The 19309-nt window shown below is 43.6% G+C and overlaps 1 protein-coding gene across 1 annotated transcript; it reads right to left on the reverse strand.

Annotated features, from left to right (window-relative positions):
- Nucleotides 1-1401: 1401 nt before the first annotated feature.
- COX5A (cytochrome c oxidase subunit 5A) lies at nucleotides 1402-14656 on the reverse strand. The gene is made up of 5 exons (XM_073363309.1): nucleotides 14457-14656; nucleotides 7187-7303; nucleotides 5285-5406; nucleotides 3566-3688; nucleotides 1402-1560 (listed from the first exon to the last, which is right to left on the reverse strand). Exons 1-4 carry the CDS (start codon nucleotides 14548-14550, stop codon nucleotides 3575-3577), a joined length of 447 nt encoding a protein of 148 aa, XP_073219410.1. The 5' UTR covers nucleotides 14551-14656; the 3' UTR covers nucleotides 1402-1560; nucleotides 3566-3574.
- Between the last annotated feature and the right edge of the window lie 4653 nt (nucleotides 14657-19309).

The raw sequence follows: 19309 nt of genomic DNA on the forward strand, positions 1-19309 counted from the left end.
TGTGAAATGCTTTGAACAAGCCTACACTTTGATTAGGCTAATCTTGTTCATTGCCTTTTTTAACTGTAAAAGCCTGGGGTCAAAAGATGATTTATGAAAGGATAAATTCTGTTAATATCTTCAGGTTACTTTTTCAGTTTTGCTATAGATTTACAGAGAATACAGAGGAAGTAGCTACTCAGCTGTAACTGCTCCTCTTCTCTCCTACACTTCTGAAGTCAGTGTTATCTCAGCACTGTTCGAAAAGAAAAACTGTTTGAACTGGCGTGGTTCATTCCAAGAACCCAACAATAAATATAAGGTGTGGTATTAAATATTCTTGCTGTTTAGCTTCCCTTATCAGTCTGTTTTTGCTGCCCAATTCTAATCTGGCTAGGATTGCCTGTGAGCAGCTGCTGGCTACAGTTACTCTCTCCTTCATGTGGACAGGGCTAACATCCCTGTGCAGTGGCAAAGAGAGTATGATTGAGGTATTGATCATATTATACAGAGGCAGATGTCGCAATCTCCCCAGTGAACAGTTCTAGAATGTTTGCACACTCCTTTTTCATATTAGACACCTTTTGGTGTTTGGACTGTACTCCAAGTCAGATTCATGATGCACATGTCATTGCCTCAGGCCCTCTGAAAGATTCCATGCCTGGCAGAGCAGCAGGTGAGGTCATCAGGGAACAGTTTTATATTGATTGTTTTTTGGGAGGTGGGGAGGAGAGGGAAATAAAGATCCCTAAAGAGAGGAAAAACAGATAAGTGGCACTATCTGTATTGCCATATCACCACAAAGTCCTGGTCAGGATCGGGACCTCTACTTTGTAGAATACCTAGCAAACGCAAAGATGGGATTCCTGCCCTGAAGAGCTTACAATTAGCATTTTATGTTAAAAAATAAAACTCAGCAGGTTAAAACGGATGTCCTTAAAAACATTTAATGCCATGTATGTCCTCTATGGGAGAAAAGAAGCCCTGATTTACTGAAGTTCAAGCATTAGTGTGTAAGCATAAGTCACATACAACAGACTTGGGTCAGCCAGTGGTCAAGCAAGCACACAACTGATTGCTTAAATTACATTCTGGGGTACAGCGAAACCAAGCAAAAGCCTCCCATGCCTCATTGCATTAATCTACATTGCTAGGTAGTTCAAAGAAGCCAACTGACAGTACTTTTATCCTTAGAATTCTAGTAAACTTCACATGATGTGAATATAACATCCCATCTAGGAACTCTGCAGCTGGCCTTGGAAACCAGCATTGTTGCTGGATGAATTCAGAGTGGGTTATACAGTTAATAGCAAGTTGGCTCTATCCAAAGTGTATTTTTGCTACTTACTTTGCTCTTGGGAAATTTCATTTTTTGTTTTTTCTCTCCAATATCACCACAGAGGTAACAAGGACCAAGCTCAGTTCAAACCCATTTCTCCTTTATTAGGTCCAACTTCACATTACATACACTGGGACTCAATAAAGAAGGAAGTTATTTCAAATAAGGTAATATTTAACATTTGTGTCTCCAGGCGACTGTGTACAATCAGGGAGCATTAATAAAATGCACGTGCAGCCCATCTGGAAGAGAACAGATAAGGGATTAATTTAAAAAAATTACTTTAAGCAAGCCAATACTTCCACACCATTTTAGGTGGTCTCAGGTAGTTTCAGACCATATGGTGTTCTTCCCATCACTCAATCAACACATTGCCAGGTTTAACAGTCAAATTCTTCAGAAGAGCAGTACCAGCACCAGTGACCCAGTATTACCACTCCACCCAGGGCATTAAAAAAAAAAGTTAGAAACTCAGTTTTTACCCCTTTAAACAAGCCAATTTGTTGAAGTTGTTAAAATGGGTGAAAATGCAAAGTCTGAGCTGCTTTAAGGTTACATATATCTAATCTTAAGAACTCTTCTGTATTACCCACTATTTTCCGAGAGTGAAGTCCATTTCTAATAAACAAATTGACATGCATTAGTTGCATCATCACTGAAAGTCCTGTTATGCTTCACTCTTGTCTACATAATAATCAACATTTACATTCAGTGCCTGCAGCTTACTTGCTATTGTGTTAGATACCCACTGGCCAGCTGAGGGCCTTTTGGTATAAGCTGTCAGCCAGTGATATAGCAACATAAGCATTAGCTAATGTTAGACAATGGTCAACTTACTACTTTAAAACAGGATTTAGATTCCCATTCATGTCATATTTGAATCTGAGGAAGATACCAGCTTTGAAGTTTAACCATAAAAACAGATCCATCATCTTTACAGCACTGAAAATACTTTCCCCTGCCCTACCTCCCACCAAGGATTTTAAGCCTTAATAAGTAGGACTTGATCCTGCACTTGAAACTACTGAAGCCAACAGGAGTTTTGCCCACAGAGCACCTAACCCTAGCTACACTATGAAACTGACCTGTTGACTATGTTGTAAGCAAGGGGTCCCCTGTGCCAGTGCTGTGCTTTTTAAACAGCTGAAAATAGCACTGTCCCCTTCAGCACTGTGTGGAGCCAGATCACACTTTGTGAAAGGTGCAGAAGATTTATCCCTTCTACATTAGCAGCTTCACTATTGTGGACAGATGTTGCCAGCAATGCGACCACTTCCCAACATAGGGAACCACTAGTGTCCTGTTCTATCTTCTGTTTAAAAGGGTTGGATAAACTGAGACATTAAAGTAAAGATTAGCATAGTTTCATATGGGATGATCCTTCCATATGGAAGGAAAGAGCTTCTTGGAAAGACTGCTGGGATAGCAAAAGTCAGATATACTTCTGAGCAAGTATGGTAACAGCTTATAATCAAGGCAACAGACTCAAAGCTGCAACACTGAAAATAAATGAGGATTCTTTAAAGACTAGTAATTGTGACAATCAAGCAAACATCTAGAACACTGAATATTGCCTCTTCCCCTGACCCCCCTCAAGCAGCAGAAACACATTGTTAGTTTTTAGTAGTACTACAGCTAGGTGATCAAAACTGTCAACACGTGAAAATGTTTCTCTCCATATATCTTCTGTCTTCTTGCTGTATTTGGACAAATGCATTTGATAGGCCCTCTTACTTTTATTAGAGGCACCATCTAAAGTTTTCCATTTAGGAATGGAGTCTAGGCTCCTTGGCTTTAAAAAGACATCTGCCTCAATTTTAACCTCCTTTCATTTTTAGGATGCATTAGAGACTCTGGGGCAAATATTTCAGTAACTGAACGTTACAATGATTTCTGTTCCAAAAGCCTCTCTCCACTTACTAAACCATGCTCAGATTAGTCTGCAACACCAGTCTCTCACCCACAGCCCCTTTGGTTTCTTTTCACAGAACACATTACAATTAGGAATTGGACTCGAGACACCCTCATTCTGCATATATAACTAAAAAGAGAACTTTGAACTCTTCACTGAGCATAGCCTTACTGTAGACACTACTGAATTGTTTCACATTGCCAGGTAATGCAAGTCCCAAAAGTCTTACCCATGAAACATGCATTCCACCTCCCTTCTCTTTAGGAGTTCCTTATATCCAAGGAAGTCTACTATATACCCTTAAAAGGAGTTTTAGGCTGCGTAGTCCCCCTTACCAATTATGTTTATGCTTTGTCTAGGCCCAGTTCCTCTGGAGTGGAGATTCCCAATTCATTCAAAGTTGGTCTAAGTTCCTGGATAACATAAGGATAGATTTCCTTGTGAGGGCCTGCCTTGTCCTAATCAGAAGAGGAGAAAAATTAATTCAAAAGCAAAGAGATGGCCAAAAAAAAAAAATCAATGTTGCACTGTACGCCAGACTATGTCTGTGTCTGAGAATCATGTACTCACAACAGGATCTACAGTTTGATCCACTTATTGCTAATGATAAAATAGTTTGTCCCCAATTAGATGGAAAGGTAACATTATACCACTGCTTAAGAACAGTAAATCAGCTGAGCCTTCCACAGAATATCTACACTGAAATCTGCTAACCACAGTCTGTACTTATCTGGCTGGAGTATAGTACGAAGAGGTAGTAGCTAAATTCATTCATTTACTGTAGAGTTTTTTGAGTGTTCATAATGTGGACTTCTTCCAACCCAACCACAGTTATGTGGACTACCCTCCCCCATTCACTATCATGCAGGCTACCTCATTGCCTAACAAACCACAGCAGTTGCTTACATGAAAAATAAATGGGTGGGCTGGGATTTTGAACAGCACAGAACTTCCACTAACTTCAATGGAAGCAGAGTTAGGCCAAAGCCGAGTGCTTCAGCAAACCCCCTCCCAGTCTATCTGTAATGAAATATTCAAACTGAAAACAAGGAAAAACAGCACTAGGTGAACAGCTGGCTCTCCACACACCTCTACATGCTCTACAGACTGGTTTGAGGGATGCCTGTTGATTGTTTTGGCAAAAAAGAGTAAGAGATATACTAATATCTAAACAAGTCCAAAGAAAGGGTCAGTTTATAAAACATAAAATTTTAGTTTCATGTCTGTTCAGGGGTTAACGAGAAGTCACCTCCACAAAAGTCTTTCAAACAGGGTTTTAGGGGAGAAGTAGTTTGGGAGGGGGGTTATAAACCAATCTGATTCCTTACATTTCCCCAAAGGAAATATTTTAAAGAATCATCTCAGTGGCCGGTCATCCTGGCATAGAGGGAAGAGGAGGAGAGCAAAAAAGACATGGCACAGAGAAAAGAGAGACGATAAGTTTAGCATGTGGTCATCTTTGTTAAATTCCCTGAAAAAATGCTACAGTTGTACAGAGCTGTTTGACTTTCACAGCTGTGCTCTTTATATTCATGTGTATGTCTCGGATGATTTGGTGATAGGCAAGGTCTCAATTTGGTCTCCCTTACAAGATATGTCCAGCATAAACACTTCTGAAAGTCAGGCCCCATTAGCACACAATTCTCCTACAAGTTTGCCTGGTGAAGAAGAGGGGACATGTTCCTTTTCTCATACTTTCCAGTGTGGGTTGCAAAGGCTCACCTCTTTATTCTGTTCTCCTCTAAAGAGGAGGGTCAAGAGGGGGGAAGGAAGAAGTACAGCAGTATCCAGTGCATTTACACTTGTGATCCTGTACAGGAGGGATTTTCTGTTGGTATTTAAACAGCAACAATTTAAAACTGATTTTGACCATGCGACCTTAGTCTAATTACTAGTTCCAGTACCATCAGAAAACTGGGGGTTTCCCCTGCTTAAGTGGGTGAAAATGCAACATGAGAAGCTAGGAGACTCATCTCTATTTTAAAACCCTTTCAGCAGCATGAAGGCACAAGCAGCAGCATTTCCAGCATACCCCAAGTCACCACTATACTGACCTTTACAACTTCTAGGATGCGGACCGCAGTAGCAAAGTCATTTAACCGTCTGCATGCTCTCAAAGCAGCATCGATGATTTTTGGTTCTGGCACCAGATCGTAGCCCACCAGAGTGTTCATGCCTGTCAGAATGAGAAGATAAGAAAGACAGCCTGAGAAACTCTCATTATGTAAGTGGTAAAAGGAGGGTTAGAACCTGTTGTGAGAGAGTTTTTCAAAGTTCAGCGGGGGGGGGGGTCTCCTTGCCATTGTAGTTTGATGCTAGTCATGTGATCTCATTATCTACAAAAGCTTTAACAGAAAAGATAGGTTTCATTAAGCCACTGAGCCCCAGTTTCATCCATGCTCCTAAAAAGTCAGACTACATACCTTGACATGCCATTCTGCTGTCAGTTACAGAACCATCACATTTAACCAAGCACACTCATACAAATGCATTGAAGGAAAAAAATTTTGTCCATGTCTCTGTTCCACTTCTTTCCATTTTAAACTTCTAAACAAAGAGCGCGATTCCTTATCTTTCGCTCTTGCATTCAACTCTCTGCAGGTTTAGAAGCACAAGTTTATGAGCTTAGTTTTAGGTTCCACAACAGTTGACATTATAAAAAAAACTTCAGGGCTCAGACCAAAGGCTCAGGTCAACTAGAAGAGCTATTATACAGGTTTCCAGTAAGTAATGGCCACTCTTAAGCTATATAGTCAACCTCCAAAGGTTATTCCATTTGTGTAGTTACTCACATTCGTTAAGCAACAGCTGAACTCAATTACTTTTCCCAAAAAATCAATTTTTACTCAAGTGACTTAATTATCAGCTACTGAAAAAAAAAATCTCAAATTTAATCAGATTCTTTAAAATCCCAGTGTAAGACTGTAGTTAATGTGTTGAAATCTAAGCAGATATTTCACTTGGGCTACACAGTAATCCTCCTCCGTCATCTCAAGAGTTTGCCATGAAGATGCAAGAAAGTAAAGCCTTTCTGCACTAGCATAATGTTTATTAGACTCACTTTGTACATGCTATAAGCCTGCCTCTGCACCCTAGCTGCGCCACTGACCAGGAGCTGCTAGAAGTAAGTCTGTGCCACAACCCATTCCTGAACCCCAAGCCCCTCATCCCTGGCCCCAGCCCAGAGCCTGCACCCCCAGCCTAGAGCCCTAACCAGCTCCTGCACTGGGAGCTGCCAGAGGTAAGTCCATGCCCCAACCCCTTCCTGCATCCCAAACCCCCAGCCCAGATCCCCTACCCCCTCATTCCCGGCGCCACCCCATAGCCCTCACCCCCGCACCCCAGCCCTGAGCCCCTCCCACACCCCAAACCCCTCATCCCCAGCCCCACTGGGTCGCAGGCATCAATTTTCTTCAACTGGTTAACCAGAAAAAAAGTTTGAAAGCCACTGTACTACATCACTGACCATCTTAAGAGTGCTGATACAAAGCAATCACAATGAAGCAGCAAGTCACACTGATTGCACTTGGACTACACAAGTAACCCCACTCCCTAATCTCAGGTGTCTACCACCTAGAAAAGGCAAGACCCCATCACCTATGCCCTTGGTTAGCACTAAGTAAGTTAAGATGACTACGTTGGAGTTTCCTGGGTTCTTTTAACTCCTTCACAAATGTCTAATATTACAGTAAGTGTAGTAGTTTGTGTCATTCAAGGTAGTTTAGAAAACATACACAGACCGTACTGTTCAGTATTATGGAAGTGAATTTTAGGACAATTTCTGAGCTCCCCCCTACAGCACAGCACATCTGCCCTGCTATAGCATAAGCTTTTACTTTCTGACATAGTAGTAACGTTCAGTGGTCATAATATTTCAAAGCAGTTTAGGTTTCCCCATATTACCATAGCCACAAGTATTTCAATATCAGACATTCCTTCCTGCCCTTTTAACATACCTTTCCTCAGCTCCCAGGCATCAATATCTGGTTTGTTGAAGTACGTCACCCAGCGAGCATCAAATTCTTCATCTGACTCTTGTGTCCCATGAGAGTAGCAACGAGCAGGCAACACAGCTGTGTGACGAAGGAATAGGAAAGGATTGAAGTGAAAACAGAGGAAACTTAATTCAAAAACTTAGGTCCAAGAGACTGCAGCTATGAAGTCATTATGTCTACACAGCAACTAGACACCCACAGCTGGCCCATGCAAGCTGACTTGAGCTCGCAGGGCTGTGTAGACTTCCGGGCTTGGGCTCTAAGATTATGCTGGGTGGGAGGATCCCAGAGCTCGATCTCCAGTCTACACAGCAATGGAACAGCCCCGCAGCCTGAGTCAACTGGCATGGGCCAGCCGTGCGTTTTTCTTCACTGTGTAGACATAACCTTAGTCAGGATGCAGCAAGTACATAAACTAATTCAGTACATTTAAAGTCCCAGTGATGTGCTCTACGGTAAGATGGTCCAAGTAAAGGCCTTTCAAGCAAGTGTTTGCTCTTTCTTTGAAAGAGAAAAATCTACAAAATGTTTACAAACTGGATTCAAAAATGTAGTTATACCAGCTCTCAAAAAAGCACTAGTTTATACTTAATAAAAGTGATCACCTTGAAACTGTTAGAATCTGTTGAACAACTCATTTTAAAAAAGGCTTCCAGGTCCCCAAATAGAAAAAGACAGACCACTGCAGTACTTTTGCTCCTTTGCTGCAGAGCAAACCAGTCAAAAATGAAAGTCAGAGTTAAGGAAGCTCTATTTACAGTATCTAGCTGGCAACACTGTCATCATTTATGACAACTTCACAAGGATATTTGCAAGCTAACACTATGTCAATTTTTGCTCCAAATGAAATGGTGGGAGAGGAGAAAGTGAATTCAACTGTTCCTGCCTCTTAAGGGCTTGTCTACATGTGGAAATTGACCAGAATAGCTATTCCACACTAGCTCCCTATGTAGGCACTTACTTCAGAATAAGAGCATCCACCCAGGCAGTTATTGCAGAATAGCTATTGTGCTTCATGTTTACACCCTACTTTATTCTGGAATGATTTCCCCATGTAAGCTCTACAATTGTTAAATAGTTGGTTTTGTAATCTAAGGGGGGGAAATGTTTCCTAGTTTCTAAATCCTATTTCTAACAGTAAGAAACACTGAGTTCATAGAACTGTTGGATGACTCAGAGGAAGGAGTAGCACGATACACACAAGTCTGGGTAACCAGGTTCAATAGTGGATGAAAGCTAACTTTCAATTAATGGCTGTTCAGTGGCCTGTGTAAAGTGCCTTTGTGTACAAATATCCAGTCCCCAAAAACACACCTTTGCTGTCTCCAAGGGCATCATCGAGGCAGAACTACTCTTACCCCGAGAACAGAATAGTGAAGCCTTGCAGGGGAAACTTACATTATCATTACTACAGCTATGCAGTGAGTCGGCACAGAACTTCAGTCTTTGGGGTTGTCATCCAGCACTAAGTTTACACTGAAACTTGAGTATCTGACAGTTTCTTAAAAACTGTTATTTAAATGTAATAAAATAAAAGTGGGCTGGATTCTAAGATGAATTCAATTAATATGGTTGTAATCTAGTTTCCTCTCCTAATACTGTTCTTTATCACAAGAGGCTTTCCGAACACTAAGCAAGGGAGAACAAGTAGCCTTTGCCAACAGCAACTAACAGCTATGGGATTAGCTGCTGTGCAAAACCTCAGTTAGATCCATACTCTCAAGAAGACAAGGAGTACTTGTGGCACCTTAGAGACTAACCAATTTATTTGAGCATAAGCTTTCGTGAGCTACAGCTCACTTCATCCGAATGCATCCGATGAAGTGAGCTGTAGCTCACGAAAGCTTATGCTCAGATAAATTGGTTAGTCTCTAAGGTGCAACAAGTACTCCTTTTCTTTTTGCGAATACAGACTAACACTGCTGCTGCTCTGAATACTCTCAAGAGTAAGTGCTTCCCCAGCTGCTCCACCCACAGAAGATAATGACTAAGACCCATCAATTTCACTCTATGATTGGCACTGTTGAAAGAGTAATTGCACTCAGGAGCATAGCACTAATTGCCAACCCTGAAGACAAGAGTCTAGGAGAAAGGGGAAAGAAGTTAAGACTTGTTCCTTTCTAACTTAGATGCAACACATTTTGTTCATATTGACCAAAGTTTTATTAAGATCTCTGGGGAGAGGGCATGTCTTATTCTATGTTTTGTAAAGTGCTATCTGCATTTACAGCACTTCATAAATGTTTAATGCATGTTAAGGACTACTATGCTAGACTTTGGTTTATTCATGCTGACTAGCCTTTTTTTCCCCTAGCTTGAAGTGACACTAGGAAATTTAATTTACCATTAAGCATGAAGCAAACAATTTTCCTAAAAACACACGACTTAAGACAGTGTATCCTAATTACAAAAAAATTGCGAAATACAAAAGAATGTTCTCCTAAACATCATTCTCTCCAATACATATATACGCTGAGTCAGACTAAAGTTATGTTTAACAGAATGACCTGAGTGCAACACATTCTTGCCAGATATTGATTCAGTACATCATTTGAACAAAGCTTTCACAAGGTGGTCAATGCTCCCCAAAATGTAACAGATTATTGCATCATTCAAAATGGAGATTACGAATTACTGATTTAGAAATCAAATAGAGTTCTCTTAAAAAGATACAACTCTCCACATTATTATAATGCCTTCCTAGTAGGATGGACAATGAACTCCCTCAGGTATACTGCTGCATTGTAGCTAATTGGAAGTCAAATGAAACTCATTAAATTTGACTGGAATTACTGACAACCCTTCACCTTCCAGGCATCCAAGTATTCCAGGGATCTGGGAGAAAAGAGAAATGAAGGGTATTCTGAACCACTTTGCAATAATCAGGCAACTGGTTTACCTAGATCAGACCCTCACTTGGCATATTCTTGATTTTTTATGCTTTAAATGTAGTATACCTCTATAATGATGGCTACTTATGTTAAAAGGATGCTGTCAACTTGATCATATTTCAAACAATGTTCCTTATATGTGGGCATACTAAATTTAAGATTAAAAGTGTAAATTTTAAAAAAACAATTTGCTTTTCCTCTCCCCTCCCCCAAAATCTCAAGTTGGAAAATGGAAGTATTGGAGAGTTTTCTCAGGCATCAACCCAAGACTGTGGAATGAGCTCTCAGAGGAACTAAGGACCATCATACTGGGTCAGACCAAAGGTCCATCTAGCCCGGTATCCTGTCTTCCGACAGTGGCCAATGCCAGGTGCCCCAGAGGGAATGAACAGAACATGAAATTATCAAGTGATCCATGCCCTGTTGCCCATTCCCAGCTTCTGGCAAACAGAGCCTAGGGACACCATCATAATCTTCACCACCTTCCACTATAAGCAAAAGGCGCATTTCTTTGACTTTGATTTTTCTGACATATATAGCAACATATGTATTATAAAAAATTCCAGCATACAACAGTCTACTGCACACAATTCTCCAAGGGAAAAGATGGCAGAACAAATACAACAAACAGCCATATTGCTTAATGCATTACTGGAAGTTGCTCTAATATTACAACCTATATAGAAGTCAGTTAAGTCATTTTCACTTTCAGATTCTTACTGCCTGTGTTTTGAGTTGCAATTACTGAAGATTAAACAAAGTTTTTTTAAGAAGTGCCATAAAAATATGTCCATTGGTTTTAGTTTTTAAAACTGCATGTTTACAAAATATATGTTATGGGCCATCTTTTAGAAATAGATACTTGCGCACTTAAATATTAAGAGCCAGGAGCTAGAACTCAAAGCTTCCAGGATATATTCCTAACTCTACTGCTGACTTGCTTCAAGACCTTGGGCAAGTTACAGCTTCCAAACACCTTGTCCAGTCATAGGTAAAAGTGGAGAATACTTACCACCTGCCTTTTATAGGAGATATTCCAAAATGTTGACAGACATTTATAAAATATTTAGATCAAGCTGGAATGTGATATACATACTAAAATAATACTGTGATGAAGATGTGTCAACATACCCACATTTAGAAGGAGACAACCTCAAATTCACTGTTACCCCTATTATCCAACATACTCCATCTCTATTTGGTGGTCAAACCAGACTTGCACTCAGCTGCCTCCAGAGGATGACAGGGACACAACAAAAGCAAAAGTAAAATAGATTGGTAGAAAAAAGACAAGGTCAGAAGAGTGCTGGGGGAAGGGGAGAGGAAGTGGAGGTTTTTTTTTTTTAAAAAAGACCATTTAAAGCGATTTTAAAAAAGTTAAGTTTGAGTAAAGACATGCCCAGAGACAGAAGACAGGCAAAGAAGGAGGCTGTCCCTGCTAAGAGGCAAAATCCAAGGCTCTGAAGGCTAAAAAGGCAGTCTTGAAAGGAATCCACAGTCACAAGAAGAAAATCAGGACACCTCCCACCTTCAGGAGGCCCAAAACTGTATGATTATGGAGACAGCCCAAATATCCAAGACAGGACATTGTACACCATACTCAAGTGTGCTAGCTAGGCATTTCACAAAAAACAAGAGACAGGTCTCTGTGCCAGAGAACTTACAATCTAGCGATGCACTTGACAAAATTATACAGGAATGAAGCACGCACCAGGAAGTAGGAGGAAGAAAATACAAGTTTACAGATATTCTTATACAGTTACTCAGTTTAGACAAATGCATCTTGGGGGCATAATTTTTTTAAAAGCATGAAACATTTTTGTGGAGGTGATTCTGCAAAAGTGGGTCTTAGGAGTGATTTGAATGAGGTAAGGATGGAGAATTGGAAGCATGAAAAGACATTTCAAGCATATAGGGTAGCAGAGAGGGCAGCACACAGACTTTTGTGAAAGGGTGTAAGAAGGTTAGCACTGATGGAATACCAAAGACGAGGAACCAGAAGAGGTGTAGGAGAAGGGAGACGAGGGGCTTGTTTGCACTCAAGATGTTACAGTGGCACAGCTGCGTCTCAGCAATGCTTGCATAGACACTACCTACCCCAATGGGAGGGATTCTCCTGTCTGCATAGGTAATCCACCTCCTCAAGAGGCAGCAGCTAGATAGATGGAAGAATTATGTCATTCTTTTTGTGGATACAGACTAACACGGCTGCTACTCTGAAACCTGTCATTGACCTAGTGCTTTCTACACAGTGACTTAGGTTGTTTTAACCAAATCACTTGGAGGGGTGTGGATTTTTCACACCCCTGACCTACATAGTTATGCCAACCTAATTTTCTAGTGCAGACCAGGCCTAGGTCAGAGATTTAAACATAGGTGTTTGAAAGCAATCAGAGAAAGCTTAACCTTGATGAGCAGAGTGCACATCAAGATACAGAATTGAAGACCAGGAAGAAAAGGAGGAAGATACAGCAACAAATTTTACATAAGTATTCTTTTCAAACTTATGATTTAAGGGTAGTCTGGCTGTTTATATTCTGAAGTGTTCAAGTGGTTTCCTAGAAACAGGGATGCAGCAATATCAACTTCCTCAGTCCACTTTCATTTTCTTTTTGAAAAAGCAAAGATAAATCAGGAGTCATTCCTGGGATAGATTGTAAGTTTACTGTAGACACAGATTTGAATTTGCAAGTGGTACATTTTTGCAACCAATAGCCCTAGTCATTTCAGACAAGAGCACAATATGCTCTTTAGCAGATCTCACAGTATCCTGTACAGCATGGCTCTCAACCTTTCCAGATTGCTGTACCCCTTTCAGGAGTCTGATTTGTCCTGTATACCCTCAAGTTTCGCCTGACTTAAACAATTTACTTACAAAATCAGACATAAAAATAAAGTGCCACAGCATACTATTACTGAAAAATTGCTTCCTTTCTCATTCTTCCCATATTATAAATCAATTGAAATATAAATATTATACTTTACATTTCAGTGTATAGTATATACAGCCATATAAACAAGTCACTGTATGAAATTTTAGTTTGGAACTACTTTGCTAGTGCATTTTACGTAGCCTGTTGTAAGACTAGGCAAATATCTAGACGTATTGATGTACCCCCTGCAAGATCTCTGTGTACCCCTGGTTGAGAACCACTGCTGTACAGACATGTCACTGGGCTACTAATCTGAGGATTAGTAAACCTTAACACTTGTTCTTGTACTCAAGATTTGTTTTCCCTTTGGTTGCAAGGCATGTGAGATTAACCAAAATATATATTTTTCATAAAACTGGGAGAACAAACTAGGCTGGTTTACACAAAGCAAGATTTGCATGCCACAGACAGGTTAGCTTTGTTATAGAAAGGCCCATACAGTGGCTGCAAGTGGTGCCAACTATCTTCAAAGCAAAAAGAAAAGGAGGACTTGTGGCACCTTAGAGACTAACCAATTTATTAGAGTATGAGCTTTCGTGAGCTACACGAAAGCTCATACTCTAATAAATTGGTTAGTCTCTAAGGTGCCACAAGTCCTCCTTTTCTTTTTGCGGATACAGACTAACACGGCTGCTACTCTGAAGCATGAAAGAGGAAGCGAAACTGGCAATAGAGACAGAGGTAGCGGCATTGCGAAATAGGCCGGCTGGGCTGGACCCCCTTTGCTGCCCCTCCCGAAAGAGAGACCCGCTCCCCATCGGGATGATTGGGGAGCCAGAATCAGGCCCACACTACCTCCTCTCCCTTACAGGGAAGCCAGCACAGGTGCCCGTGCAGGCTTCACCTCCCTCTCCCCTTCAGCCAGCTCAATGTCACCTTCCCGTGGCGGCCACGGATGCAGCCATCCCCAGCGCTCCTTGGCGGGCGCGGCTCCCGCTCCGGCACGCGGGGGACCCCGGCACAGGCACCGGAGGCTCGACCTTTAAGCGATAACCTTGACAGGGCAGGGCGGTGAATTAGCCCGGGCCCCCCTCCCCACTCATGCCACGGGGCGGCGCGGGGGCCGAGCCGCGGGGGGGACCGGGCTGCCACAGGCGCTGGGCAGGGCCCGAGCGGCGCGCACTAGGCCACAGGTGCAGCCAGTCCTCGAGTGACACCGCAGGTCACCACAAGGACACGGCGCCGCCGGGCCGCCGCCGCCCCCCCGTCCCGGGGCCCGCCGCTGGGCGCTCCCGGAACTGGGCGCCCCCGCGCTCCCCCGCGGCGCGGGACTGCGGAGCTGAGGGGGCCGGGGCAGGACCGGGCAGGGGGCACCCGTGTGGCCGGGCTCCAGCGGCCCGGGGCCAGCGCCGAGAGGAGAAGAGGGAAGAAGGCGCCGCCCGCTCGCTCGCTCGCTCATTCACTCACCGGCGGCGGCGCCGGGCGGCTGTCGGGCCCCCCGGGCCAGGCCACGGAGGCCGGCAGCGGTGCAGCGGCGAAGGAGCAGGGCGGCTCCCAACATAGCGGAGCGGGACGGGACAACCGGGGCGCGAGGCTTCCTCTCGCCGGCCGCGCTCAGAGGCCACCACCACGCGCCTGGACCGAGGGCAAGGGGCGGGGCAGCGGCTACGGCGTCGCCGGGCGGACAAACCGCCCCCGCCACGTGACGGCGGGGAGCCGCAAGGGGGCGGGGCCCTGCAGAGCGGAGGGGAGGAGGGGCGCGGGCGGCCATTTTGAGGGGAGGCCGGCGGGGAGCGATCGCTGCGGATCGCAGAGGGCCGGGGGGGTGAGTAGGACAGGCTCCCGCCCTCCCCTTGCCCCCCCATCCTGCCTCAGAGCGGGGGCAGATCGGAACAGGAGGGGGGCTTGAAGTTGCTCCCCCAGGACAGGCGGGGGGCGCTGCTCCCCCAAGCCAAGAAAAGGGGGGGACTGGGCTTCTCCCTTGGGGTGCGTCCTCCCTAGGAGAAAGCCTGTTCCTGGCACGTGGGGGCTAGCGGGTGGTATCTAACGCCACAGAGGTATTTAGGCTCCTAACTCCCAATGAGTTCAGTGGGAGGTGGGTGTGATGGGTTGGACCCCCCCTTTCCCGGGGGTGCCGCGGGATGTATTGGGATTTAACTGAACCTGCCTGCTCTACTAGCCTAGGCTCCCCCTCCCTGTCTTGCTGAATTAGGCTCTCCGGCCTTTGGCAGCGCACACACACACATACAGGTAGGGCCGCACAGCTGTAGAAATACAGAGAGTCTGCAAACAGCTCTCTGTGAGAGGACTCGGCTAGGAAATCACCCAGCACTCAAGTGCAGCGCCCTTCTGGAGAGTGCACCCAAAATAATATCTTGTGCTGTATAGAAAGATCTGCACAGCACAAGCTCATAAAAATTTGCCCTCTCCCTCAATGTGTATAGAGAGATACACAACTTCTTGCTCCCCCCCTTATAAATTGCACAAACTGTGTTTAATAATAAACACAAACAAGTTTATTAACTATAAAAGGTTGATTTTAAGGGATAGCAAACAGAACAAAGCAGATTACCAAGCAAATAAAAGAAAACACATACTGAGCTTAAGATCTTAAAGAGACTGGTTTCAAGAAGTAATTTCCTCACCCTAAATGTTGCTTTAGGCAAGTTCTAAAGTTTCTGTAGCTTAGAGTTTTATTTCTCTTTACAGAGTAGACTCCTGGGGGGAGGACTTTGGGGGGAGGGATAGCTCAATGGTTTGAGCATTGGCCTGCTAAACCCAGGGTTGTGAGTTCAATCCTTGAGGGGGCCATTTAGGGAACTGGGGCAAAAATTGGGGATTGGTCCTGCTTTGAGCAGGGGGTTGGACTAGATGACCTCCTGAGGTCCCTTCCAACCCTGATATTCTATGATTCCTGTCTTAGGCCTTGTCTACGCTGCCACTTTACAGTGCTGCAACTTTCTCTGTGTGAAAAACACCCACCCTGCGTGCTGTCAGTTTCAACGCTGTAAGGTGGCAGTGTACATAGTGCACCCGCGGTGGGAGCCGTGTTCCCAGCACTGGGAGCTACTCCCCTTATGGAGGTGTTTTATTACAGCGCGTTGGTGCCATGACTACACATCCACAGCACTTTGACAGTGCTAGTGAAGCTTTGGCTACACTTACAGATGTACAGCGCTGTGAGTTAAACCCGCCTTCCTACAGCTGAGTAGGGAAAGTGCTGCAGTCTGTCCACACTGACAGCTGCCAGCGTACTGTCGTGGCAGCATTTGCAGCTGCATTGGGAGCGGTGCATTATGGGCAGCTATCCCAGCATTCAAGTGGCTGCAACGTGCTTTTCAAATGGGGGGGAGAGAGGGTTTTTTTGGGGTGCTGAGAGTGTGTCAGCATGCTGTCTTGTAAGTACAGACCCCCCTCTGCCTCTCTCTCACTTACTGAAAGCAAATGGCAGCTGTTTCTTTTTTTTCTCATAGACAAGATAAGCAGCTGCTTGCCAAAACGGACCCCAACCCCCGACCCCCCTCTTCAAGCAAAGATTAGCTGTGGGCACTCCAAACGGAGCCCCCCTGCCTGCCTCTCATTCATTCAAAGCAAACAGTAGCTGTGTTTGCTTTTTTGATAAGCAGCTCCCCCAATGGAGCTTTGAAACATACTTCCCCATCCGGAGTTCACAACAAAACAAGAGAGGATGCTTCAGTTAAAAGAATTATGGGGAGTTTCTGGAGGTCAATCAGGGTGTAATAACGTTACTCCCCGTTTACACTGGAGATGGAGCCTCTCAGCCAATGCGCAACAGCAGTTAATCCTCTCAGGGAGGTGGAGTACCAGGAGCACTCCAGCCAGGGAGTCAGAGTGCTCTGGGAGGCTTTATTGCGGTATAACGTGCAAGTGTAGCCAAAGCCACTCACAACAGTCTGGACTCAGCCCTTGCCTCTCCCACAGTTCAGTTCCTTTGTCCCTTCAGGTATTGTCAGCAGTCTTTCTTCTTGGGCAGGAAGACAATGGAGGAAAGTCCTGTTTGCCTTCCCTCCCCAGCCTTAAATAAAGTTTACATAAGGCGGGGATCTTTTGTTCACCAGTCTTGACTTCCCCTTCCTTTTAGTGGAAAATTACTAGAAGTCCAAGATAGTGTTTAGTACCAGGTGACAGGACCATCTGACCTAGTAGTAAAAAGAAAAGGAGGACTTGTGGCACCTTAGAGACTAGCAAATTTATTTGAGCATAAGCTTTCGTGAGCTACAGCTCACTTCATCGGATGCATTCAGTGGAAAATACAGTGGGGAGATTTATATACACAGAGAACATGAAACAATGGGTGTTACCATACACACTGTAAGGAGAGTGATCAGGTAAGGTGAAGCTATTACCAGCAAGGGGCAGGGGAGGGAGAGGGGGAGGGAGGGAACCTTTTGTAGTGATAATCAAGGTGGGCCATTTCCAGCAGTTGACAAGAACTGAGGAATAGTGGGTGGGGGCGGGTATGGAATAAACATGTAATGTTACTTTGTGTAATGACCCATCCACTCTCAGTCTTTATTCAAGCCTTAGTTAATTGTATCCAGTTTGCAAATTAATTCCAATTCAGCAGTTTCTCCTTGGAGTCTGTTTTTGAAGGCTTTTTGTTGAAGAATTGCCACTTTTAGTGGCATATGCTTAACTTTGGTCTGTAATCGAATTACCAAAGAGATTGAAGTGTTCTTCAACTGGTTTTTCAAAAACTGGTTACAGTGTGTATGGTAACACCCATTGTTTCATGTTCTCTGTGTATATAAATCTCCCCACTGTTTTTTCCACTGAATGCATACGATGAAGTGAGCTGTAGCTCATGAAAGCTTATGCTCAAATAAATTGGTTAGTCTCTAAGCTGCCACAAGTACTCCTTTTCTTTTTGCGGATACAGATTAACAGGGCTGCTACTCTGAAACCTGTCCTAGTAGTGTCACAGCTAAATCCCAGGACACCTTTCAGGAAGGAGAGAGATTAGTATCCTGGAAATCTTATTGTTTCTTCCTAATGACCCATCAAAGCTGATGACCTGTTCTCTGGTGGGTGTCTCCCAAATACATACACAATTGTCAATATTCCTAACTTTAGATAGAGAAATGATACATGTATACAGGTTGGATAATAACATTCAGTAAATTATAACCTTTCCAATGATATCTTACATGAGCCATCTTGCATAAAATATATCATAATTATGCCAAGGCCTCCACCTCAAACCACTGATAACTGAAGACTCTGATTCTGTAAAGATTTATGCATATGCTTAACTTTAAGGTTGTGAGATCTTGGTGGGACTGCTCATGTGCTTTGTATATGTGTACGTCTTTGTAGGCAGGGCCTAAACAGACATCCTTCAGAAAGCAAAATGAGAACAGAAACAATGAGATTGAGTAGGGAGGTTAAGTGCACATCTTCCTAATTTCATGATTTTTGTATGGTTTTTTTTGGTAATAATATCAAACTATTCAGGTTTGCATACTGCACCCATCATCCTGGTGTCTGATTCCCTTGCAGAGATGCTGTACTACATACTTGCTGGAGGAATAAAGAGGATTTGGTTCCCACGTTTGTATGAATAGTATTAATTTTGAAACTGTTTCTTCAGAAAATAGATTGGGTGAAAATAGGGTTAAAATGGAAGTAGAATTGTAACCTCAAATATAGCAATAGTGCTAACATACACGAGGAGACAGGATGGCCGAAGGAATTGCTAAACAGAGATGATGCTTTTCACCTATAGGTCACCATTTTGAAGGCACTTTGCATGTTGTGACAGAAAAGATTACCACTTGGTTTATATCTTTCAGGGAAACCACTTGACAGCTTTCCTTCACTTTCTAGCAAGCAGGTGTCCAAGCCACAAGAACAAAATTACTGTGAACAATAATTGGCCTCTGTCAGCAGTTTCTGCAGAGCTCAAAGGTTCAGCAGTGATTTAAAATGAGCTATCCTCACCCCCAGTATGGCCCTTCTAGGTTAGAGTTAAAGCATATTGGTGGGGAAAGGTTGCACTGCCACTGTTCTCTAGATAGAGGATTTAAATTTCCAAAGCTATCGGTTTCAGCCCAGATTCTCAAAATGTATGTAGGCGCCTAACTCCCTTCATGGAAAAAGAAAGAAACCACCCAACGGATATCGGCCACTATGGGAGACAGGATATTGGAGTCGGTAGGATCACTGATGTGATTCAGAATAGTTATTCTTATCTTTGTAGGGATAGAGTTAGGCTTTTTAAAAAACAGATCTTTGGATGGTGTGAGTGTAAGGCTCAGAGTAGCTCCATTAAACTCAACAGAAATACAGTACAACCTCAG

Source organism: Lepidochelys kempii, chromosome 10, assembly GCF_965140265.1.
Source record: "Lepidochelys kempii isolate rLepKem1 chromosome 10, rLepKem1.hap2, whole genome shotgun sequence".
Taxonomy (NCBI): domain Eukaryota; kingdom Metazoa; phylum Chordata; order Testudines; family Cheloniidae; genus Lepidochelys; species Lepidochelys kempii.

Bases quoted from the DNA above. Each gene is read 5' to 3' on its own strand.
- COX5A (XM_073363309.1), bottom strand. From the start codon at position 14,550: ATGTTGGGAGCCGCCCTGCTCCTTCGCCGCTGCACCGCTGCCGGCCTC. The intron at 7,304-14,456 runs GTGAGTGAATGA...TTCGTCACACAG, and splicing joins GCCGCCCGGCGCCGCCGCCG to CTGTGTTGCCTGCTCGTTGC. The intron at 3,689-5,284 runs GTCAGTATAGTG...TCTTCTGATTAG, and splicing joins GCATCCTAGAAGTTGTAAAG to GACAAGGCAGGCCCTCACAA.